Below are 25,145 nucleotides of genomic sequence, written 5' to 3' on the forward strand. Positions count from 1 at the left end.
GTTCTGATCTATAACGAGAAAGAATGTTGAAAACAGAAGTTGAACAAAGTTCCACAAGCATTCGAACGAGTAGATCCACCAGTAGAAACAAACATCATTCAGTGAAATGGATGAAAGGCAAAAGCTTTACCATGACGGGATTCAGCGGAACGCCACTGCTTTCTAAACCTCTCGACGTTTTGTTAACACCAACGTTAAATTTCCTCAATTTCCAGATCACAACATCCGCAAAGCTCAGGAAAAAGAATCCAACAAAATCCTAATCCCTGGTCTGGCACAAGAGTCTATACGATTTACAAGAGTGAAAAAAGGTGATTAATGCCTAGTAATGATCCCTTTCTTCATCATCAAAATGCAGACTTTCTATACCCTTGAGAGTGGTCTCATACTTGTTATTCCTCCCAGATGATGTGCGATTGGGGTCTGAGGACCCACCAAAGGGGGAACTCCTTTGTCCACTCGAGATTCTCTGCTGTGTTCCTGGACTTGCCTCTGTGGTGCGAGAGCGAACAGGGTCAGACTCATTCCCCACGATAAGCCCCTCGCGGGAAGTAGAGACAGCAGGTCGCCTTAAGGATCCACTTGACTGCCCTAAAAAAGTGGAGCTTGACAACTGCAAGAACAAATTGAGAAATTGCAGCTGAGAACAAATCACACAGTTGTACTTTCAGACAATGTTTGTTTGACTAGACTAATGCAAAAGAAGGATATATAATTTCAGAGGATAAATAATTTCACATCGCCCTGGGGCCAAGGTATTGTAGATCACTACATCCCATTTTTGTGAGATATGTGGTCCGCTGACATTTACAGTTCATTCAATGCTTTAATCCGGGCAAACAAAGATGAAATGAGACACATAATGCAACTTTAAGGCATAGGAAGGTTGGAAAAAGGCAAATTTAAAAGCACTAAGAAGCCTAATGCCAAAAAAGACGGTAACAAGTGGATACAGTGAAGCAGTAACCATTGTTGCCAACTCTAAAATCTTCGAGAAGAGATCCCAGAGACTATAACATTCATTACAAGTTTTGTCATGTACTCTTAAGTAGTCTGCATATTGCAGCCTGGCGGAGTTTCATCCACCCTCGGAGATCAGTTCAAGAAAGTTCAAGCATGAGAAACCCAGGCTGCAATTGCACCATGTATCATTGCCAGTATCTACAGGGACCGTGTTGCAACAAGCAACACAGAAAATAGGACGTTTTATTAATCTTTGAGATCTTACGACAACGAAAAGTCATACTCCGTCCGTCCCCAATTGTCGGTCCTTTATTGCTCTTTTCGTCGTCCCAAAAAGATTGTCCCTGTTCCAAAGTAATGGGCAAAAGTTGATGAGTTTACTCTTTTGCCCTTCACTTTTGAACTTAATTTCTAGCAGTAAAAAAGTAATGATGACATTTTTAGAAGACTTGAAGGGTAAAAAGAGAGAATAAAATCATGACAAGTGCAATGATTATGTTTCCTTAATAAGTTGGAATCCCCAAAAGGGACCAAGAAATGGGGACAGAGGGAGTATCATCAATAAAAAACTATCATGCAAAAAAGGAAAAACACCAAAAATCTAGGGTCACATAAACACGGTCCAAACAATTTACCATAGCTTCTTTGCTCGTTGAATCATTTGCAGCTGGACTCTTCTGCTTAGGTAAACTTCCATCATTTATAGCTTGTCCAGAAACTCTCCTAAAACCAATTGGAACTGAGATTCCTTCCTCACCTGCAAAGAGAAAGGACTTAAACATAAACCATGGCATACGCAAAGGACCAACTCAGAGAGAAAACTGATGCTTCTCACGGGAGGAGGCTAGAAAGCTTTAAATTTTATAAACTGGTCTGGAGGAGTTTGAAGAAAGACATTAACAATAACACATTCATGAAAGGAATGGATTAGATAACTCCCATAAAGAATGTCAACAAGGGGGACAAACGAGGAGACGCCTCACATAAACCACCTTATAAGTAACAAATTAAATTCACGCTCAAGGATCTTCACTTCCAAGGAGCAATGCAGGAAAATTACCTGACTGCCTGTCAGCATTGGCAACAGCAGGGGGCAATCCAGAGCTTGTTCCAGCACCAGGACCCTAGCAGAAGCAACCATCATATAGATAGGGATAGCACCAATGAACAACGAAAGACAAAATCATTACCACGTCACTTACAAGAGCTCGAGAAGGAGGAGCGGCAATTTGTGATTGCTGATACTTCAAGATGGTCCAATCAAAAACATAATCAAACTGAAAACCTGCACAGGGATTAAGCGGCATAAAATGAGATACAGCATGAACACTTAATCTCTTAAGCTGGAAACTAAAGTGCCTCGTACAGAAAATCTATGCAAAGTTACAAACCTTCCCGAATAAAAAGGTCACGGAATATTCTCTTCAGATAAGCATAATCCGGCTTGTCATCAAAGCGTAGAGAACGACAGTAATGGAAGTATGATGCAAACTCTGTTGGATAACCGCGACATAAAGCCTAAGAAAGTAATGCATAGTTGGCAATGGTTTCATAGAGATTGAAATAAGCCTATCTGTGTAGATATCTGGTAACTATATTTAAACAAGTTACCTCAATAGATGTGGAAACCTTCCTTTCGCTAATTTTTTCATACTTCTGCTTCTTATTTCCTGCTTTCAGCCCCTGCCAAGGAAGACTACATATAGAAGGGATGTCAGAAAAGGCTCAACAGACAGCACAATGGAGAAAACGTGAAGGAATGTAGCAATAATCACCTTCCTCTCAGGAAATACATAAGGACGTATCCAAGAGATTCTAAATCATCCCTCCGGCTCTGCTCTATGCAGCTCAACAGCAATCAGATGGAACAAAAGTACAAAATTTTGAAGTCAAGGCTTGACATTTAATGGGTAAACCCGAAAACATGTGCATTTAGTCGAACCACGGAGCCACCAAGAAGTTAAAAGAGAACACATACCAATGCCAAGGTGAGTGTTCATGCTTGCATATCTTGCAGTTCCAGTCAAATTTTTATTCTCCCTGCAGTGTTCATGACATGTGATAAACGTTCCATAAAATGGAATAGTAAATTCAATATTTAAAAACGAAAAATGAGGAAAATTTCCAAAACTAGAACTCTATGAAGACTAAACAAATCTAATACTGCAATGGAACACCAGTTACACCACTAGCACACTGATAAAAGTACATCGCATGGTGTCACACGATCACCATCATCGCCATGGTTTTCTTTTCTACTCAAAATCCATAGTGAGCAAAAATCTGCCTGAGAAAGGTGGGTCAAGCAAATCCATCTAAATGATAGATTGTGTCAAAAATATTTTAATTTCATTAGCAAATCAGTTCTATCAAAAAACGAATTAATGAAAAAAGCACCCATATGCTACAGAGGCCACCAATGAAAAGACACTATGCATGTATCAAGAATATCTACGAAGTGTGCAGAATTGATCGAGAGAGGGACTGCACTGCCTCGACTCCCAACTATACAACTGATAAAAGAGCTCTTGCTTGTACTCAAGGGACTCCTGAGTCCTGACAATACACCTAATAAATGATTCGCAAAAATATGGTCACATTTGGGCTGGTTTTATGGTGGCAGTGGTGTCATGGCCCTAATGGTGGTGACACACGATGACACCCAGGCAAAGCAGTTTTCTGGTGGTCCCGACAACAAAAGCAGTGGCAGTACAGCACATAGTTAGTGGTGGTTGGGTGGCGCCGATCTGCCATGATTCCTCTATGTTTGATGCGGGTTATTTGGCGAGAGAAACTTGAGATGTTTTGAAGGGGTCGAAAAGCCTTTGTTTAGAATCAAAAGTTCTTTGGTGAATAGCTTGTATAGTTGTGTGAAGAGAGAATGCAATCCTTCTCTTGATCAATTTTTAGATTGGTTTGAGCTTTTCAATTCACACGGTGGTGTAGAGCCTTTTTGTCTGTGGCTATTTTTTTTTGTGTACGGGTGGCAATCCCCTTTTCTTTTTTTTTTGATAAGCAATTTATTAACAAAAAGATATGAAGGGAATGCCGTCCGAATACAAGAAAGGTCACAAGACAAAAAAGCCCTATACACTCTCCTATGGAAGGAAAAGTTCAAACTATTCTAAAAAAATGGGTAATAGAAGGATTACATTCTCTCTTGTCCCAACTATACAAGCTATTCACCAAAACACTTTTAATTTTAAACAAAGGCTTTTCGACCCCATCAAAACATCTCGAATTTCTGTCACGCCATAAAATCCACATCAAACAAAGCGGAATCAAGGTCCAAACTCGCTTCCTTCTCTTCCCCACTCTAGCATCTCTCCAAGCAATTAAGAGTTCTATAACATTCTTTGACAAAGCCCATTGCATCCCAAACCACAAAAATACCGAGGTCTAGAGTTCCCAAGCCACCCACGAAAATACGAGTGGCAATCCCTTAATACCTTCTTTCTAATATGATTGTTTACTTATCAAAAAAAAAACTGGAATGGAGGTGGTGATAAAAAATGAACTATAATTTTCGCATCAACTAGTGAACATTTAGACTCAAGGAGTTGTTTGGTACCCATTCCAATTCATGTCATCATCTTAAAGGTCCAGCTATCCTACATACACAATTGAGAAAATGACCACAAACTCCAGGTCTCCAACCAAGCTGTTCCTCAATGGGGAAATGGTAAATGTGTTTGCATGTACAAGATTGCACAAAATGTCAGCCAGCATCCATGCAATGATCAACACTATCTCACCTGTAAGGAATGTGTTGATGCGTTGTAGTGTCTCTATACTTCTTAGCCAGACCAAAGTCAATTATGTAGACCTGAAGAGCAGGGAGACATAGAATACCTTGCTAATGCATGTATCCAAGGAAAAAATAATAGCCAGCATGAAAGACAGATATTTTGCAAGAGAACCTGATTTGCACGCCTTCCCAAGCCCATAAGAAAATTGTCTGGCTTGATATCCCGATGTAGAAAGGATTTAGAATGGACAAACTCAACACGATTGATCTGAGTAAATATCAAGATTAGCACACGTTAAAAGACATCAAAAACTATGAAAATTGCTACAAGCCTAGAACTGTATGTACGAAATCAAACATAATCACCATTTGATCTGCAAGCATTAGAACAGTCTTCAAAGAAAGTTTCCTACTGCAAAAATTGAACAAATCTTCAAGACTGGGTCCAAGCAAATCCATCACTAAAACGTTATAGTCTCCCTCCATTCCAAACCATCTCACATTTGGAATTCCAGCTGCAACATATTTCAGAACATACTATCATAAACAGGATAAGATATAAAAGCACATTACAGATGAACTGACAAAAAAAAATGATAAAGGATCACAGTAACCGCAATTATAATAAGCAATAAAGTTGAATTTCCCCTTACTTCCTCCTTGAAGAATTCTGTATAACTTCGATTCATAAAGCAGCTGAGGATGCTTCGTCTTTACATTTTCCTGAGGTTTACAAGCAGTATCAGCAACTAATCCAGCATAGAGATCTAATATTATAAAACTTGCAGCAGACACTGAAGAATGAACTCAATGCATAACAGACAGGGATAGTCATGCTAAAGAACTAGGGAAACATAATCCAGCAAAAGTTTGGAGACCTTATAACAAATACTCAATACTTATCTATTCCCCTGTACTGCATGAATCTATCTGGAAATCGACATTAATTCATCAATTTCTATTTTTACCGGATAAGAGTCACATAATTGTCATTACTAACCAAAAATTCCTTGCCTAAGTCCATCAGAGTCCATTGTTGCTTAATGTTCAAAGGAAAATGTTAAACATCGCCCTTAGGGTGGTGGACCGGTTGGTTAACAGCCAAAAAATCAATTGAGATCTTTGAAAAGGGTACATGTGAATGTGTATTTAATAATATATATATGAAATCTGTGAATGTTCACATTTATACCGTGAAATGCCTTAGTATGTCTTGGTAAATGGCCTAAACAGTTCAAAGAGAACTCTCCTAATTTCTTGTCTGAGGACAATATTTTTAGGTTTGTTTGGAACTTGTAGGAAAGAAGAGAAGAGAAAGGAAAATTCAAATATTTCTCTTCTATTGTTTGTTAAGAGGAAAGTGAAGAGAAAATAACAAAATCATATTTTCAGCACAGTAAAATTTTCTCTACCTACTCTTTAGTGTTTACACTTTGCTTCTTAATTAGTTTCTCTCTCTTCTCTTCCACAAGTTCAAACAGAGTGTTAAATTTATATGCCTGGCGTTGAGCCATCATCGGTCCGTTTGAACAACTCATCCAACCAAGGATCTTCACTAAATTAAGTATGAATCTACTGCACCATCAAAAGCACCAGAACAATTTTTTAATCCAATAACTGGCACCAACAATCAGGAATTCTATACCCCCTATTGAGCTCAGAGACTCAAGACGTCTCAAAATGCACTTCTACTACACCTTGCTAATTAAACGTGACAACACAACTCCAAAATGCTTACAAATTGAACAAACAGAACCACTTAAAAACCACACAATAACCAATTCTCAGCAGAGTTATCATTATCATCGTTCACTCGAATCACTAACCACAAAACACATCAAAACAACACACACACACTCGCAATATTATCGGCAACAAATAGACAAAATCAGAGTTTCTGAAAGCCAAAGCACTCACAAGCTTAATCGCAACCTCTTCGTTTGTCTGAATATTAGTGCCTGTAAAACAAAGCACAATCAACAACACTTCACAGCACAGCAAAAACAAACCGAAAGGCAGAGAGAGGAGGCGACACAGACCGAGATAGATCTCTCCGAACGATCCGCTGCCGATTTTCCTACCGAGTCGAAACTTGTTGCCGACGCGAGGCTCCATCGTTATAAAACCCTAGCTTTCGAATTCAAAACCCTAACGACACTCAATTGGAAGACGACTTTGAGCCCTACAAGAGATCTAGGGTTTTCCGTCGCAGAGACAAGGAGGGGGGGACCTCCGTCATGCACTTTTGCGGGCTCTCTCTCTCTCTCTCTCTCTCTCTCTCTCTTCTTTCTCTCTCTCTATCTATACTGTCACACTCTTGGTAAGTACGTACGTTTTTTTGATCCAACCAAAGCGAAGAGTTGATACAACTAACAACTTTAATGGGGGGATATCGTTTGCTTTGCGCTAACAAATGCTGGTTTTTTCTCGCCAAGTCTAATTATGTGACTTGACTACTACGCCAATGCCTAGCCCATTTTTAGGCTTTTTTCCAGCTCATTAAGGATTTGTTTGTTTGGAGTACTCAAAATTCTTGCTAATTTTTTTACATATATATATCTCCACTCATTACATTTTAAAAATCTCCCTTAAAACCCAAAACAAACAAGCCCTAAACAAGTCAAAAATTTATTATATCATTTTGATAATGATTTTAGAATATTGTTATTTGAGATAACTAGATAAAATAGGTTCAATCTAGCTTTCCAATCTTCTGCTTTTTCAGTAGGGGTAGAATTGTGTTCCCATACAATTTTATGGCATTTGATGAATATAATTTTTACATGGTTAATTTTCCCAATGAATTTTAAAAGAAAAATGCTAAAAACAACTCAATATGTCATTTTAATGTTTAAAAAGTGTATTAAAAAGTGTATAAATGTATAAAAGTGCATTGAAAAATATAAAAGTGCACTGAAATATTTGCTTTCTTTGAATTTTTATTTATTTATTTTGTTTTGGGTTGTCAGATCTATGTAAATAACTATTTTGATGATCAAAATGATAAAAGAGGGACACAAATGGTGTTGATTGGAACCGTGCACTCCATTTAGGATCTATTCTCTATACTTTGTTAGTAAAATAGCCTACAGGAGATTCAAAACAGCGGTGGAGCCACATGATGCCTAGCGGAGGCATGCGCTCCCACTACAATTTTTAATAATTTTATTTTCACCCCAAATTATAAATGTCATCACAATTTGAATTCAAAAATTATACACATTTTTTTCTCTTATAACATTTACCTTCTTAGTATCTTTGTCAAGTTTTCAAAAAAGTACTCTTTTACATACTTGTTTTTCATAAAGACTCGTTATATATATATATATATATATATATATATATATATATATGTGTGTGTGTGTGTGTGTGTGTGTATTGTTGCAAATTTTATGTCTTAAGTTCATTTCTTTCATGTTATCGTTGTGTACTACAAGTCTACAAGTAAAAGATATAAAATTCTAAAATCATGCTCAATGGTGACCCTACCGATCTAAATTTCTGACTTCTCCACTGATTTAGAAGTTGTCCGTAACTCTAAACCCCAAATGCCTCTGCCCTGTGTGGGAGAACTAGGAGATAATACCCGTCGGTAATTCTCTTTGCTTTGGTTAGAGGGAGAAATAATTGTGAGGAATTTGTTCGTGCGTGGTCGGTAAGCGTGGCGAATGTAGTCCTGCTGAGGAATCGAAGACGATGATTGTCTGGATTGATGCCGTCAATTCCACGTTACGAAAAACTTTCGTGCTTATCACGTGATCTAATAATTGCCTCCTCCTGTGGGCCAATATCGGCCCAATTCTGTTGATGTATAATGATCGTGAAAAGGGTTAAAACCCAACTATTTACAAGCCCAATTATCTGTGGTTCTGTTTACGGAAAATTACCAGTGCCCACGAATCGAGTAATTTGAAAAAAAAGGATCCGGGGATCCTGCAGGCGGCTACCCTACTGGGTTGTAGTGCGGCTGATCTAGCCGTCTATTTCAGCACGAACAGCTTGGATGACTTGAATTTAATTCGAGTTTCTATCAATCTGGACCATCAATTACTGAAATAGACAGTAAGATCAGCCGCACTACAACCTTGTAATGCTCCAAATCCCTAAAAAACACACTTGAAGGAACTAAAGAGGATTACACCTTTTATGGTTTTTTTTTTTTTTTTTTGACGGCATGACAGTAAGGGGCAACTCTACTAATTCCCTCTCTAGTCCCAACTAATTCCCTCCCTAACTAGTCAAAGGCAGGTCATCTGTGTCGGGACTAGAAATTTCATTAGAAATTAATCTCTTGCAACCTGACCCGAAGAATCGAACCATGTTAAATGATAAAATTTAGTTTGACAAATATTGAATCACATATTTAGCCAACGATGGGTTCACTCACACAACATTGTTTCCCCATTCTATTCTGATTTTGTGTTTTGGTTTTCTATCGTGAGGCATTCTTCAATGAGTCCAAGGGCTTCTGCGCTAGTTGGACAAAATTTCTGTCTTCAAAATCTGACAAAGAGTGATCCAAAAACATGATCCAGTGTATGAACAAAAAGCTTGCTGCAATAGGACAAAGCAATTTTACACGTTAATTTTGGCACCAAAAAAAAAATTAATAATAACCAAAGCTGCAAACGTGCCCCTTGAACAGTAGTTTTGCCATTCGAAGGTGCCCATTTTAACAAATCAAATGTGTTCTCTTTCGCGTGCTAAAATGACCACACAACATAGCAAGAACATCACATTTTGGCTTCGGAAATCTCTTAAGACCACCACTAATGAACAAAATTGGGTTCTCCAAAACTCCCTTTAAACTCGAATATCTAGGCAAAATATGAACAAACTCGAAGCACGTACGCTTGGTTTTCTCTGTAAAACTAACAAATAATTAAGCCCTGCCCAAGTATAGGAAGAGCATGAAACACATTTCTCTGTACTCGGGGTTATGGGTTGAAGAAATAAATGCCACACTTGCATTTCCATCCCTCAGGCTCATAATTTGCATATTGGACCCTCACACGGTCAGTGGTAGCTGGGACTTGAATGGCATCACATGGTCTGCAGACTCCACACTTGTGGTCACAGTTTGGTGGTCTTGACCCAAGTGTGCCTACCCCTTTGTATGCCTCCTCATTATTGCTCACTCTTCTTCCCATGCTTTCAAATCCCTTCACAACACAAAACAAAATGCAAAATGAATAAAACTAGATATATGGTGAACCTGGTTTGGGTAATTTTTCTGGATACATCATACATAGCTTTTCTAACCACAATGTCCCCAACACATATACTGCCTCTCTCCCGAAAAAGATTGTCTGGTCTTCAAAACGATTTTAAAAAATCGAGCATTTTTCATAAATTAAAAAAAAAAAATCATTGATGTTCAGTAACTAGCAGCAAAAAGTTCAAATTTTCTGCAACAAAAATGTTCTAGTTTTAAGTTCTCGTTTCCGGGACCGGACAATCTTTTCTGCACGGAGGTACTAATCATAGAGAAAAGAGTGCAAACATGCCTGCTTTGACTCGAGGACTTCCCGTCGGGGGCGGAAGATGTATCCTGATTATGATCAATCATAGTATAAGGTTAGTTCAATACATGCTGTAAATGACCAATTATGGAAGGCAACGTTTCCAGAGAGCAGTTTAGGAGGGAGAGAAATACATGTTGGGATCAAATAATTGGAGAGAGAGAGAGAGAGAGAGAGAGAGATGAATACTATAATTGAAGGGAAGTGAATAATATATGAAGATCTAACCTTGCTCGCGAGCAACTTTACACGATGCAAGTGGCCAGATTGTCATTATAAATACCCAAATCATTACTTGGAGAGTGCAAACGAGGAAATGGAGAACTCTTCTCTTCATATCAACAGAATGACCTAATCCAGTAATCCCCAATGTGTGTGTGTGTGTGTGTGTGTGAGAGAGAGAGAGAGGGAGTAACCTTACTCACTCACACTTCAATTGGCAAAGCTGGATGTGAAAAAGGGCTAAAAACAAGAAAGCTGTCCTTAGTTAAATAAATCAGATACGTACATCTCTCTTCATGACTGTATCTGTAATTTTTTGCTGGGGAGCACATTTACCATTTGGACCACCGACCTCTCTGTCTTTGGGTCAAAAAGAAGACTAGTTGTGAGTAGTGTGTCCTCTCTATAGTGAATTGTACGTGATGGCCTGAGATCTGAATGTGCAAAATAATGGTTAACAGAAGGTACTAGCGAAAACTTTCATGCAGGACCAGCTTTGGCCTTTTTCCAAGGGTAGTGAAAGTGCACTTCTTCTTTTTTTTGGTGTTTAATGTGGAAAATCACTACGAGATGAGGAGGTTGATAAACGTAAGAGGAGGTTGATGTAATTTTCTCCGAAATCAAGCTTGATCAACAGACTGCGGGTAGGCCCATTCATATATCAGTGGGGCATATGAGTGCATAGTATTCGAGCTTGACTCATTTGTAAACAAGTCGAGCCCTTAATGAGCCGAGTCAGATTAATGTACTTAACGAACCTCTTTAAAGGAGTCGAGCCTATACAAACGAGCCGAGCTTTTGAGTGTTGAACTCGTTTCGTTTACTAAACAAGTCTAAAACTCAAGAACGATTACTAAACGCCTTGAGCCGAGCCTTAACGAGCCGAGCTACAAGTTGCTCAGTTCATTTGCAGCTCCAGCCATATTCCCATTCATATATGAGCGGACCAAATAAACGGAGCAAGATCGGGTGGGTTAAAAACCAAGGTCCCTTCCAAGTTTCGTATACAAATGAGAAAGAAACCGAAAACCCTCGACAGCCAGAACTCAACACACATGCATACACACACAGGGGATCAAGTCAGTGGGAGAATAATCATGGTGGTGAGACAAAGGTTGTCGAGGTTTTGATGCAAGAACAGGCCACTCTATCGAGTAATGGCTACCGATGGTAGATCTTCCAGGGACGGCAAGCACTTGGAAGTCTTGGGCTATTACAATCCCCACCCAGGTAAACTTCTATAAAGAATAATAAACTCATCATTCTGTGCGGATAAGTAGAGTGATTTGGCAAGTCTTGCTTCATTTGAATTGGTATTACGCGCTGAGTTATGCGAATTCTTCCCTGCGTATGATTACCTTGTTTGCTGAAATAACGTTGGTCATGGAAGAATTTGGATTGCAATCCTCTTAGAACCCAACATGATTAGGCTTTGCTCTTTCTTGTATTGCTTCAAAATTTCAATTTGAACTAAAGAAACGTAATAATTAGGCTATCTATTTGTCCAATTGCATCAAATTCCTTTGATGGCGTCACTCTTTTTTGTAAAAAGCAACCTTGAATACTCATGTTACATGCATTTTTGAAATCTTATGTACAATTACAGTCGTACTCCCTAACTAAGGACATCATAGTATTTGAAGTAGTACCTAGTTTCAAGAGAAATCCAGGCAATAAAGGTTAAGATTTTTTAGTACAAAGACAGAGAACCTTCCTTTTACACGAAAATTGTGGTCTGCGCTCACAAAAAATTATCCAAAGTCTCTCTGAAATATAGAATAACTTCATAATTATTTCAAGTCATGAAATCATGTTAAATTTACTTACCCACAAAGATGAGTAACACAATTAGGATTCCAATCCAGGTATCGAACAAGTGCAGTAAACCATTTAGAGATAATCATAGGCAGTTTATCTTCAAGAAGAGTAATAATGCTTACATCACTAAAAAACACACTGCACCCTCATTTAAAAATTCAAAAAATTAGTTGACTATTCAAATTACTTTATTGGAGATGAATTCAAAAATTACTATAATGACAAAAAAATGGACAGTAACTTAATTGAATGTTTCACGTGCCCTATACGTTCCGGTAAAAGAACACAGAACCTTTGGGACTCTTGTATTTGGAAATATTCCTCCCATCACGGAAGTCCCTAATCACTGTCAATGGCTGACGATAAACATATGGTAACTAAGCCCCAATACCCTGCATATATACACATTTAAAGAACAAATCCTCCCTGAATTCAGTCAAACTTAGCACTTCCCTAAAAAGAAGAAACTTGTCCGTAGCATCCAAGAACAGTGGGCTGTAACGCATATAAAATTCAAATCTCCAACAATGAATCAAATTAAACATTATAAGTTCTAAAAAAGGTATTTCAAAGATATCACTGTATGCAAAAAAAACTAGAAATATATAAAAAAACAGGTTGCCAAAGACTGAAAAGTAAACAACTAAAACAACGTAGGTCAAAACTTTATAACCAATTAAGAACTAAAACCACAAATCATCGATAAACAAGCCACCAGAGGGTAAACAAAGAAACTATATTTGGAGAACGGACATAAATGCTTACTGCCACTTACCTCAAATCCTCCCCCTGTTGATAGAAAATAGGCGACCCTGCATACAAGTCTTAAAGAGAACGAACGACTTCAAGAAAGAACTGGGACGTTGTGGTAACCATTGCATCTACAACCAGATTCAAAACATCAGCCAAGTCACTATAGATGTGTTTTTCGAGTGTGAACCATATCAAGAGTGACCGGTCCATTCACAAATAGCACGTTCTGGTTGACTAAAACCACGAAAAGTATCAAAAAGCAAGCCACCACAGGACATGCTATTGGCGAATGGACCGGTCCCTCTTGATATGGTTCACACTTAAGAGAACATCTATAATGACTTGGTTGATGTTTTGAATCTGGTTGTAGATGCAGTGATTACCACAACGCCTCAATTCATTCTTGAAGCCGTTCGTTCTCTTTATGACTTGTATGCGGAGTTGCCTACTTTCTATCAACAAGGGGATGATTTGAAGTAAGTTGTCCATTTTTTTGTTTAACCTGTGGTGTCGATACTTTTCGCGATTTTCTTCCTTACTTGGTCATACATTAAAGTTTTGGCCTACATTATTTTAGTTGTTTCCTTTTTCAGTCTTTGACGGCCTGTTTTTTATATATTTGTCAATTTTTTTTTGCATATAGTGATATCTTTGAAATACTTTCTTTAGAATTTATAATGTTTCATTTGAATCATTGTAGGAGATTTGAATTTTATATCTGTAACAGCCCATAGTTTTTGGATGCTACGGGCAAATTTCTTCTCTTTAAGAAAGTGCTAAACTTGGCTGAATTCAGGAAAAAATTGTTCTTTAAGAGTGTAGTTATGCAAGGTATTGGGGCTCGGTTACCATATTTCTATCGTCAGCCTTTTACAACGGTTAGGAACTTCCGTAATGGGAGGAATATCCCCGAATACAAGGCTCCTGAAGGTTCAGTACTCTTTTACCGGAACGTTATAGGGCAAGTGAACTTATTGTCCATTTTTTGTCATTATAGTAATTTTATAATATAATTCATATCCAATAAAATAATTTGAATAATCAACTGATTTCTTAAAATTTTTAGATCAGGGTGTGGTGCATTTTTTGAGTGATGCGAGCATTATTACTCTTCTTGAAGATGAACTGCCTATGATCATCCCTAAATGGTTTACTGCACTTGTTCGATGCCTGAATCCTAATTGTGTTACTCATCTTTGTGGGTAAATAAATTTATTTACTTAATTCAAGAAACATGATTTCATGACTTGATATAATTATGAAGTTATTCTATATTTCAGGGAGACTTTGGATACTTTTTTGCGAGTGCAGACCACGGTTTTTTTTTTTTTTTTTTTTGTGTGTATGTGTGTGTGTAAGGAGAAGGTTCTCTCTCCGCGTGTACTAAAAAAACTTAACCTTTATTACCTGGATATTCCTTGAAATTGGGTACTGCTTCATATACTATTATGTACTTAGTTAGGGAGTATGACTGTAATTGTACATAACTATGATGCACGGACGACATAGACACGAGAAAAAATGGAAATACAGACACGGCGCGAGACATGCCACGTATATATTTAATTATTTATTTATTTATATAGTATATATTTATATTTTTCAATTTTTGAAAATAGTCTCATCGAGTGATTCATTATGAAATTCTTTAAGATTGATGCATCTTGCATCATTTGCAAACAAGATATTCCTCGCTGAGTACTCAGCTCGCACCAAGGTGCCTGGCTAAGGCAACTAATCTCCACTCGGTGGGCATTACTCGCCAACTAACACCGAGTACTCGTTCTAAGGTGCCTGGTCGAGTGACTATCGAGTAGCGAGTTTTAGAACACTGATCATTTGTGCTGATTTATAACTTTATATGATATATTTATATTAAAAAATGTCATGTATTAAGTTAAACGTTATCATTTGTGTCACCAACCATGTCCCATACGTGTCCCACCCGTGTCCCCCCCATCTGTGTCCCCCTTCAAAAATTAAATTAAATAATTGGACACGCCACGTGGCGTGTCGGACACGTGTCTCACGAGTGTCCCCACGTGTCCTCATGTCCGAACACGGCAACACCTTGACCTCTAGAGATGTCGATACTTCATAGGTACATAAGATTCAAAAAATGCATGTAACACTAGTTAGGGCTTCATACTCATCTTGGAGGCAAATTACTTCTGCTAAGATTGAGAGACTACCATTCAAAAGTTTCAAAAGTCCTTCATAAAAGTAACACCAGTATTCTACCACGAATTCAGCTTGAAATATCGGTCGAGTCAATTTTACCTTTTTTCTGTGCAAATTACCTTCAAACTTACATAGCCCGCCAATTTTAACTGAAGATGGCATTTTTCGCGTTATTAAGTGTATCATCTTTTTTGGCAAAGTTATGATGATTTGGACCCATAATTAACAACCATCTTCTAAGCATAAAAAGGGAAAGGAAATACCTAAATATTTATCAAAAATAGTATGGGAAATTTTCTGTTATATTCTTTTAATTTTAAGTAAAAATTCACTTTGATCCTTCACGTTTTAATTTGGACAAATATATACTTGCACTTTTTCTTTGGTTTCAGTGTCAACTCTTGGTTAGATTGTCATGTACCCGGCACGGTGGCACGTGTCCATTTTTGAGGGGTACAATCATTTATACTTAAAGTTGGAGGGGACCCCATTCGATAGCAACCCTGCCAACCCATCCCGACTCCGCAGGATTCCTACTCTCCAAACTCAGATGACAAATCCTACAATCCCTCTCCAAACCCACATTAATCTCACAAATCCCGTCTCCCATTTCCACCGAATAATGACTTCGCTGCCGTCGATATCTGCAGTGATTCTGATCAGGAAACACCGTTATTCGAAGTGCAGTCTGCGGCGGGGGAGGATTATGACTGGGAGTAACGAGAGCCATTTTCCATATGTTTATGCTATTTCTCTACATCTGTTATGTGAACGTTTATACAGTGCGAATGAATTCTAATACGTAGTATGTGTTTAGGGTTTGAGTTTTTTATCTTGTATTTCTAATTTTAAAAACATTACTCTCTGTTTATGTATCTGTATTGGGAATTGGATTTTCGTTTACCTCTTTTACGAATCAACTCCTATTCTTCTCGATTCTTTTCTTTGTTTGACAAAATGGGTCTTCCTTTTGATTCAACGGCATCATCATCACCATCGCCGCCACTTATCGGTTCTACCACCACAAGCTCGACGGCAAGACCCAATCGGAGCCGCTGGTGGTCGGGTCGAAGCGTCTGCGGTCGGATCTACTGCACGCGGGTTACAGCGCTGTTGAATGGTGATGGACCAGTGGGTGAGGATGTTGAGAGGGATGGGGGTTTGAGGGGTCGAGGTCCACGCGGACGCCACCGCGGAGGAGTGTTTTGGCGGAGGTTGAACCGGAGTGTGTGTTGGCGTCGCCGGGGAAACCTCTGGTTTTTTCAAGGTTTGGTCATCGGAAAAACCAGTCAAGGTTCGGTGTTTTTTTTTATCCGCTGTCAAGGTGGAAAGGAAAGGAAAAGAAAAGAAAATTAAAAAAATTTATCTTTTATTATTTGGTTGGAAAAGAAAGAGAGAGAAAAATAAAAGTTTTAAAGTTTATTGATTGGTAATTTTTTCCTCATATTTTTCTTTTCTTTTCTTTTTTTTTCCTTTCCTTTCCTTTCTTTTATGTAGGTTTCAAACAGAGGCTTTTGCATGAGACCAGATGGAGGGAGGGAAGAGGGAGGAGGGAATGGGTGATTTGTACCCTAAAAACAGTCATGTGCGAAGCACATGGGGAAGGATCTAGTCAATTTGCTTCGGACAAGTTTGGTCTATTTAGTACATCCGAGCCGTATTTTAAAAACCACCCCTTTAAATCTAAGCAATTCAAAATACTTTTGAACGGTTCGGATGCACTAAGTGGACCAAACTGGTCCAAAGCAAATTGACGGGGTCCGGTCCCTCACACGTGACCATTTTCCGGAAAAAAAAGGTGACATTGAAATCAATTATAACATAAAGGATCAAAGTGAATTTTTGCTACAGATGAAAAAAAAATTAATTTTTGCTTTAAGCCGAAGGGATATAACAAAATTTTTATCAAATAGTTTTCATGAAGAGCATATTTCTGGACTTTCAATATTTCAAAGGATGACAAAAAAGAGAATGTTAGTTATCAAATATTAGCACGTAATCAAATAATCCCCAAACAGAAATGAAACTAATGTCACAAGTGAATTGAGTTGTGAATGTAATATTATAACAAGTGTAATATTCTTTTCTTTTGTCACTCGTAAAGAACTTATCAAGAGCTCCTCTTTGAGATTCGAGTAATTATTCCGACTCTTTGCTTCTTTTTTTTCATGTTGAAACAGGTAACTTCTTTAAGAGGCATGATGAGCTGTGATATAAGAAAGAAAAAGGGACCAAAAAAGACATTATTTTTATTTGTTATGTAACAAATTTTCTTCTATTGATGAGAAGATAGAAGTATACCACCAAGCACAACACCATGACAAATAATTATTTCTATTCTATATGCATAAAAAACAAGAGCACAGTCCCACAAATCACAAACCCAATAGTCGTCCTAAGAAATATTAAACAAATGCCCACAGCCCATATTTCCAAGTTGCAAAAGAATAAGTAAAGAAAAACCCATACCTATTGGAGTGTTGGTTGAAAGAAGGATTTTGAATCTGATTGGAAAGAGGGACCATCGACCACTGAGATATCGCTACGGTTTGATACTTTGCTGGAGAATACGATTCTACCAAGCGTAATACTCTTATGCTCTGATTATTACCCCACGTATTACCTCTTGAGGTGCTTGGGGTTTAGTTAGGGGCTTAGGGCACAAAACATAAGCAGCGAAGGGAAAATAATGGGGTGGAGGGATAGGAGTTTTGTTTTCTTTTATAGCTTGGTTTGGAATTGGAGGAAAGTGGGAGAAGGTTAGAGAAAGGAAAATGAAAGAGAAAATAAGAGATAAATTGTACTATTCACAATTCTAGATACTTTTGTTTTTCTCTCTTCTTTCTCTACAAACCAAATAATGGGGGAGAAATTCTTTGAATTTTTCCTTCATTTCTCTTCTTTTCCACAAGTTCCAAACAAACCAAATCGGGGTTTTATTTTCTTTTATGCTTTGTCTAGAATTTGAGGAAAGTGGGAGAAAGGAAAATGAAGAGAAATTGAGAGGAAAATTGTACCATTAACAATTCTAGATACTTCTATTTTCTCTCTAAACCAGACAACAGGGGAAATTTTTAAATTTTTTCCTTCATTTCTCTTATTTCCATAAGTTACAAACAAAGCACTACACTACCTTTTTTTTTTTCTTCTAAGTGTCATAAAATGAAGTGGGCTTAGAAAATCATTTGGGGCTTTAGTTTTTGGAAAGGGCTTACAAAGTTTTGGGTTCAAATATTTGGGTTTGGGCCAAAGACCCCTAAACTGAAAAAATAGGAGGGGGCCTAGGTCACCGCCTGATGGGCTTAAGCCCAGGTCAGGCCCTGAATCGATTACAGGATATGGCTGTTCGGGGCCCGGATCGTCATGAGGGTAATAAAAAAATAAAAAGAATTGGAACAAAAAGAAATCGGGTCGGTTAAAATCCATCGCTTCCAAGTTTCGAATACAGAAACCCAAAACCCTCGCCGGCCAGAACTCAACAGACTCGCCCACAGAGAGAGAGAGAGGGGGAGAGAGGGGGAGAAGAGAGAGAGAGGATCAAATCGGTGGGAAAATAAAAATGGTGGTGAGACTAAGGTTATCGAGGTTTGGATGCAAGAACAGGCCGTTCTATCGAGTAATGGCTGCCGATAGTAGATCTCCCAGGGACGGCAAGCACTTGGAAGTCTTGGGCTATTACAATCCCCTCTCAGGTAAACTTCTATAAAGAATAATGATAAACTCCCCTTTCTGTGCGCATAAGTAGAGTAATTTGGCAAGTCTTGCTTCACCTGTTGTAGAATGAATTGGTATTATGCTCTGAGTTATGCGAATTCTTCCCTGCGTAACGTTGGTAATGAAAGAATTTGGATTGGAATCCTGTTAGAACCCGAAATGATTAGGCTTTCCTCTTTCTTGTATTGCTTCAAAATTTTAATTTGAACTAAAGCAACGTATGCTGTTAGAAAAATTCTGACCGAAGAGTGGAAAATCCGGAATAATTAGGCTATCTGTTTGTCCAATTGCATCAAAATTCCTTTGATGGCATCCCTCTTTATTGTAAAAAGCAACCTTGATATCTATGTAGCCATAGCAATAGCCTTTGTTTCTTTGGTTAAAATCCCATTTATAGTTTATTGAAAGAATTAAAGCAAAGACCAGAAGTGAAATCATCCATGGAGGCCGCTAGCAGGAATACAGGAATAAAGCTATTTCGCTTCTTGGTCTCCATAGCCGCAGCAGCAATTAGAATGTCAACTATTGCGATTGAATCATTGAAAGAAATTCAACTGTGTTCGGAAATGAACTGAAACGCATTTTGTTCAAAGAGTCTGAAGTATTATATTGGCCAAACGGTGTTCTAATGCTGTATGCTATAAATGCGTTTCAAACGGTGTATGCTAATTTTTCTAATGTTCAAATGCGTTTCAAAAGGTGTATGCTAATTTTTCTAATGTTCAAACGGTGTTCAAATGCATTCTGTTTTGAATGCTTTTAGAAACTGTACACTTGTTATGTTGTTCTATGTGTAATAGTCTATATAGTATTGGTGTATGCTATTTTTTCCGCCTACGTATGGCTAGCTTCAAAAAGGCGCGCACCTCTTGCCTAGGCCCCAACAGATCTGTGTGCCTTTCGCCCTTAACAACTATGGTCTAAACCAACCAATAACATGTGTTTTCCCCTGTGTGTGTCCTATTTGTGTTCACCCATCCTCCTCCACTCTTCTTCTATCTGGTAGTGCTGATTTCAATGGGAAGGTTTTTCAGTTCGCCTTTCAGCAGCAATTTGAAACGTTGAATCAATTCGACATCTCCACACAGAATTGTGGGATTCAACATGTATTTGTTTGTGTTGTCACTATCTAAAATACTGTATTTTGATTTTGGTATCACTAATTGTTTTCGTTGTGTTTTCATTTGTACAGGTCAAGATGGTGGTAAAAGAATGGGTCTTAAATTTGACAGAGTGAAGTAAGTAGCTTTGAGAGCGGCTCTCCTCCTAACTTTATAATTCCAAGTCCGTGATAAATAGTGAAATGCTGCATTTAGGAAGTTGTTTATTTTGTTTGTTTGGATGGTTGTTTGGAACTTGGAAACTTTTATATCTTTGTGTCAGCACTGTTCGACTGATGAAAAACTAATTAGATCGCTGTCACTATATGATAATGGGTAGCCTAAGTTCAAATTGTGCAAGTTTGATCACTGTCACTATATTGTTGGATTATCTAAAATTTTAGGTTGTTAGGAGAATTTATCCTCAACTGTCAACTTGTGGAACAGGTATGAGGTATTACAATACTTGGATTGGATGCGAGGTTCGCCTATATTATCTTTTGCTTCCACTTTTTCTTGGTTATCAGTGTGATCTTTGGCTTATGATACCATTTTAAATTTTGGTAGATGACCAATTTAAAAGATTAAGTTTTCATGACAAATGATAATCTATCATCATATTAAGTAATAACCAATCACTTATCATTGGTTCATCTAGTTCGTCTTTTTACAGCAAAGAAAAGAAATTAAGCTGAATGTTTTGCAAGTTTCTGTGATGGTGGTGCCTAAACTAACAGTGAGTAGGAATTAATTTCATAGAGAGTTTAGTATTTCGTTGGAAACTTTCATGTTCTTTCCTCTCAGATTGGGAGAAGGGCGTAAACACCTCCATTTTCAATGCCAGTGCAACTTTAAATGGGTGGCTATGGTTATGCTGATTGTCATGGTTGACCTTTTCCTCGTCCCCTTTCTATGCTAGGATTTATTGTGTGCAACCAAGTAGTCTTAGACTCTTAATGCTTTTTGTTCCATTCAAAGCGTATATACCTATTCATTTTTTATTTTTTTTTGAACAGCTCTTATTCAATTCGTCAGAAGTTTAATCTTTCTTATACTGGAGTGTAAATTACGGTCTGCAAACAACAAGTCTAGTCATTTTGGTCCTCATCATGGCAATTTTGATGCTTGTCATGCTGAGAATTATTGTAAAGGCACGTGTATGCTGTAGATTCAAGTGACCATTACGTTAAGAATCAACCTTGGGGTTTGGTAAATGGCCTATCATCTATAGGTTGGCGACTTGGTTTGTTGAAAGCTTATCTGCGGCAAAATGACCTTTTTGTTTTGCTTTCAGGTATTGGCTATCAGTCGGCGCCCAGCCTTCAGAACCAGTCCAGCGCCTTTTGTTTAGAACAGGGTTGCTACCCCCTCCCCCAATGCTGGCTATGGGACGCAAAGGTGGGCCAAGGGACACCCGTCCAATTGATCCAATGACGGGGCGCTACTTGACACCTAATAAGCCAGCAACCGATGACAGACCGAAGGAGTCTGAAGGTGATGGAGATGGTGATGGAGACAGTGGGTAAGCATTATGGTGAAGATTGTTCAAGAACATTGTTAAACTGTCTGTAACTTTAGCACCTAAGTTCAGAATATTGTTTCTCGCAGTTCTGCTCGTATTGTGGAAGAGTTGTTTCATGTTGCCTTTGATTGTGAAACGAGTTCGATTTTCTCAAGTGACGAAGCAGCCTTGTGTGTAGAACCTTTTGAAGTATAACTACATTTTGGTTATGGAAAAATCACTCCTGCAGTTTTAGCAGTGACAAACCATCTCCAATGTGTGTTTGGACATTACTCGAATAGAATTGGGTGTCAAACATTGGAACTTCAATTTCCTTGCTTTCTTATTAGGTTGTTTGATTGGAATGGTGATTAGCAAGGCCTAATCTTGAGAGATTTGAATTTCCAGTAAATTAACCACATGAGGGAATTTTGGTGGATTTCAAAGAAATGGTTTCTATTTCTTTTAGTTTCATTGACCCACATTCCGATGGTTGTAATGATATCAATCAATGAAGTTTTCAATTTCTCAAAATTTGCGGTAAATGGTTAACCCAGTACATGAGACTCCCGCCATTGCATGGTTTGGGGAAAGGTTTATGTACGCAGTGTTACTCATTGACAAATAGAAAATAAGAACTCAACAAATGACCCAGTGATGGAAATCCTCCATTGGTTTGTCATTTTGGAACTTGGTCAAGCAACTTTCAATGGTCAAGGACTTGAGGGTGTCCACACAAAACCTATTTATCTTTTAGATTGATTTTGGAGGTAACTTTTTATTTGTAATGATTTAGTTCATATTTTCTCTTTCATTTGATTAAGCTTTTTAAGTTATTTTAATTTTACACAAGCATGCATTGACGTTGGTTTTACTATTGTTACACACTTTTGAAGAGAGTTTTCAACATTCTTCACCACATTGAAAAGTAAGATCAAGATGGCTGATAAATAATAATAAAATAATCAGATCCTCAATCCACACAAGGTTTTTGGTGTTATTTTTTGCATTTATCTGCAATGATGTTTTATGAAACACGAGATCATTGGAAAAAAAATTATTGATGAAAAAAGGAAGTAATATCTCCTGATGAAACTACTCCCCCAGTCCCCCGTACCAAACTATCGTGCATGTTTTCTTTTTTGGACCTCTAAAAAAATTAGCTAAATCTTGTAATCTATAATATCTTTTACAACTAATACTTTATGAATATTGTTTGATAGAACTAAATTAATTTTGTTAAATAAAGATTTTGAAATTATAAAAAATATAATAGATTATAAAATATAGTCAATTTTTTGAGAGGTTCAAAAAATGAAATAGACACCAATTTGGAACGGAGGGAGTGTCGTTACGTTATAGAAGGAGTATTTTCTTGTTGCGTTCGTATATACGAGTATTTATACTCAATTTCAAAAGAGTAATAAATTGCCAAACTCTTCTTCAGGGAAAAAAAAAAGAAAAAAAACGTCAAGCTCAGAGTCGGTGTGCTCAAAAAAAAGGGAAAGGAGAAAGAGATTAGAAAGGGAGGGAAAAACCATAAACCCTAGAAACACTCCTGCGGAGTACTCTCCTGGCGTGAATTTGCAAAACGTCGATGAGAGTCAAGAGACTGTACATGTACTCGATGCATGTGTAAACTAGTTCTATCTTCGATTCGAGCAGTTCTTACTCCGATTACTACGTGGATTGCGGTGCGGACTGTGATTGATCCCTTTTTACGTAGTCGATACGTATGGGTGTGCGTGTATAAGCTATTCCGGAGAGGATTTTGTGTGGCGTGGATTGTGGAAATAGTAATTTGAGAGCTTTTTAGAAAGTCCAATGGCGAGGCTTCTTCGGAGCGCTTCTTCTCTCAAGCGCTATCTATGCAATCCTCAGGTAATCCTTATTGCCACATCTTGAACACTACTATCATGTTGTCATTGAAAAGTCCTTTTGTTTTGTTTCTGAAAGATAGATTCTATACAGTTTTAAGCATTTGAAATTTAGGATTTCTAAGTATGTTGATTAGGGGTGTAAACCAGTCGAGCCAAACCGCGCTTCGGCGAGCTGGAGCTCGGCTCATTCACTAAATGAGCCAAAAACTCGAGCTTGGCTCGAGCCTTAATGAGCCCGGCCCTTAACAAGCCGAGCTTAGTCATTTACTAAACGAGCCTCTTTAATCAAATCGAACCTCCCTTAACGAGCTGAGCTTTTGTCGAACGAGCTGAGCTCCACTCGGCTTGTTTAGTAAACGAGCCGAAAACTCGAGCTCGAGCTCAGCTCGTTTACTAAATGAGTCGATCCGAGCCTTAACGAGCCAAGCCGAGCTCGCGAGTTGCTCGGTTAGTTTACAGCCCTAATGTTGATAGATTTATTTACTGTTTTTCCGTTTGAAAGTTACCAAATTCTTGCTGCAATGATTCTTATAGTGATTTAAATTATGGTAACCGTCTTTTTTTTCCCTCCCTTTTTTTTTTTTTTTTTTTCCAGAACATAAGTTTTACTTGTGACTAGTAAAAAGTTGTTTAATTGGTACGATTGCGTAGCTGTTTGTTTAGCGTAAATGATTCCATGCAAGATCTCTGAATAAGCAATTCTTCGGGTGCAAGGGAAGGGTCTTACCCTTTGACAGCAGTGAAACAACTAAATTTGTAATGTGCTTTTTCCAAACTCGTGGTTTGGATGAAGCATTGGAATTGTTAAGTTAGTGCGTCAAACTTTCCTGGTAAAGTTCTTTACAATGGTGAGGTATTTGTTGAGCACAAATGGCTGAATTTTTTGAAGTGGCCATTGTCCACATCCAACCATGAATTTGCCCGAAGATCCAAAAAAAAAAAAAAAACCCCTGAATTTGCACATTTCGTTCATGTGTGTAGGTCTCATAACCTAGTTAAATGTCCATATTATCTGTTTTGTTCTGAAGATAAAATTGCATTTGTCCTTGCAACTTTCAACTGGAAAAGTATTCAGCTAAAAAGGGTGGAACATTTTTGATTGAGGGAACTAGAAACATGAAATTAAAAAATTTCACGTTTCCGACTCCTACATTTGTTGTGAATCTTAAGAATGACGGCAGAACATGTGATTGGAAGTACATGCCACTTTTAACTTACTTTTATTTGGCAGGGTTGCAGAAAGGGGCTATTAGTACCACCTTCCAATATATGCAGCTTTTCTACTAAGGGTACTATTGCAAGCAACATGGATGCAATTTGTTCTCTTCTCTCTTGCATCATTCATCCCTGATTTATGTGTAGGTGGGGGCTAATTATTGTCATCTTATGCCTGGTTGAAGGTAGAGGGAAATCTAAATCAGAAGGAAGTGATTCTAATAAAGAGAATTTGTCCACGAAAGAGCTGGCCTTACAACAAGCATTGGATCAGATCACTACCTCATTTGGAAAGGGATCTATCATGTGGTTAGGTCGGTCTGTCTCTCCTAGACAAGTTCCAGTGGTGTCTACAGGATCTTTTTCTTTGGATATGGCTCTGGGGATTGGTGGACTACCAAAGGTATCCTTTAGCAGTTGGAATTAAAATGACTACTCGTTTTCGGTGCTGCAAATTTGTCGAAGAATGACTATTAATACAGTCTCTAGTTGTTCTTTGAATGTTTTTTGTTTTGTATTTCGGCAATG

At 38.0% G+C, this 25,145-nt stretch overlaps 4 protein-coding genes across 9 annotated transcripts in view; 2 read left to right on the forward strand and 2 right to left on the reverse strand.

Moving 5' to 3' along the window:
• Positions 1–26: 26 nt before the first annotated feature.
• On the reverse strand, positions 27–7,148 carry LOC131320058 (casein kinase 1-like protein 2). Of its 4 annotated transcripts, none has more exons than XM_058350611.1 (15): positions 7,019–7,148; positions 6,751–6,987; positions 6,629–6,669; positions 5,365–5,434; positions 5,078–5,226; positions 4,884–4,979; positions 4,719–4,789; positions 2,942–3,003; positions 2,739–2,802; positions 2,575–2,659; positions 2,355–2,481; positions 2,166–2,248; positions 2,024–2,087; positions 1,599–1,720; positions 27–613 (listed from the first exon to the last, which is right to left on the reverse strand). In XM_058350611.1, exons 2-15 carry the CDS (start codon positions 6,824–6,826, stop codon positions 323–325), a joined length of 1,401 nt encoding a protein of 466 aa, XP_058206594.1. In that variant the 5' UTR covers positions 6,827–6,987; positions 7,019–7,148; the 3' UTR covers positions 27–322. The 4 variants fall into 4 exon arrangements, with proteins under 4 accessions (XP_058206594.1, XP_058206596.1, XP_058206595.1 ...); XM_058350613.1 differs by adding an exon at positions 1,247–1,307 and having other exon boundaries at positions 6,751–7,055; XM_058350612.1 differs by adding an exon at positions 1,229–1,307 and having other exon boundaries at positions 6,751–7,055.
• A 2,149-nt stretch (positions 7,149–9,297) lies between these two features.
• Positions 9,298–10,780, reverse strand: LOC131320059 (EPIDERMAL PATTERNING FACTOR-like protein 3). Its single transcript, XM_058350614.1, has 3 exons — positions 10,462–10,780; positions 10,219–10,262; positions 9,298–9,873 (listed from the first exon to the last, which is right to left on the reverse strand). Exons 1-3 carry the CDS (start codon positions 10,568–10,570, stop codon positions 9,649–9,651), a joined length of 378 nt encoding a protein of 125 aa, XP_058206597.1. The 5' UTR covers positions 10,571–10,780; the 3' UTR covers positions 9,298–9,648.
• A 7,834-nt stretch (positions 10,781–18,614) lies between these two features.
• On the forward strand, positions 18,615–21,788 carry LOC131320060 (small ribosomal subunit protein bS16m/bS16c-like). The gene is made up of 4 exons (XM_058350615.1): positions 18,615–18,899; positions 20,114–20,159; positions 21,316–21,543; positions 21,630–21,788. Exons 1-4 carry the CDS (start codon positions 18,767–18,769, stop codon positions 21,736–21,738), a joined length of 516 nt encoding a protein of 171 aa, XP_058206598.1. The 5' UTR covers positions 18,615–18,766; the 3' UTR covers positions 21,739–21,788.
• Positions 21,789–22,976: 1,188 nt separating this feature from the next.
• Positions 22,977–25,145, forward strand: part of LOC131320061 (DNA repair protein recA homolog 3, mitochondrial-like) — a 6,985-nt gene continuing 4,816 nt past the window's right edge. For 2 of the 3 annotated variants that reach the window (XM_058350616.1, XM_058350617.1), the window contains exons 1-3: positions 22,977–23,403; positions 24,634–24,691; positions 24,803–25,020. In XM_058350616.1, the coding sequence (XP_058206599.1) occupies positions 23,347–23,403; positions 24,634–24,691; positions 24,803–25,020 (333 nt within the window). In that variant the 5' untranslated portion in view covers positions 22,977–23,346. The remainder of the gene's footprint in view (positions 23,404–24,633; positions 24,692–24,802; positions 25,021–25,145) is intronic. The other variant, XM_058350618.1, reaches the window with a different exon arrangement.

This window comes from Rhododendron vialii, chromosome 3a (assembly GCF_030253575.1).
Source record: "Rhododendron vialii isolate Sample 1 chromosome 3a, ASM3025357v1".
Lineage (NCBI taxonomy): Eukaryota > Viridiplantae > Streptophyta > Magnoliopsida > Ericales > Ericaceae > Rhododendron > Rhododendron vialii.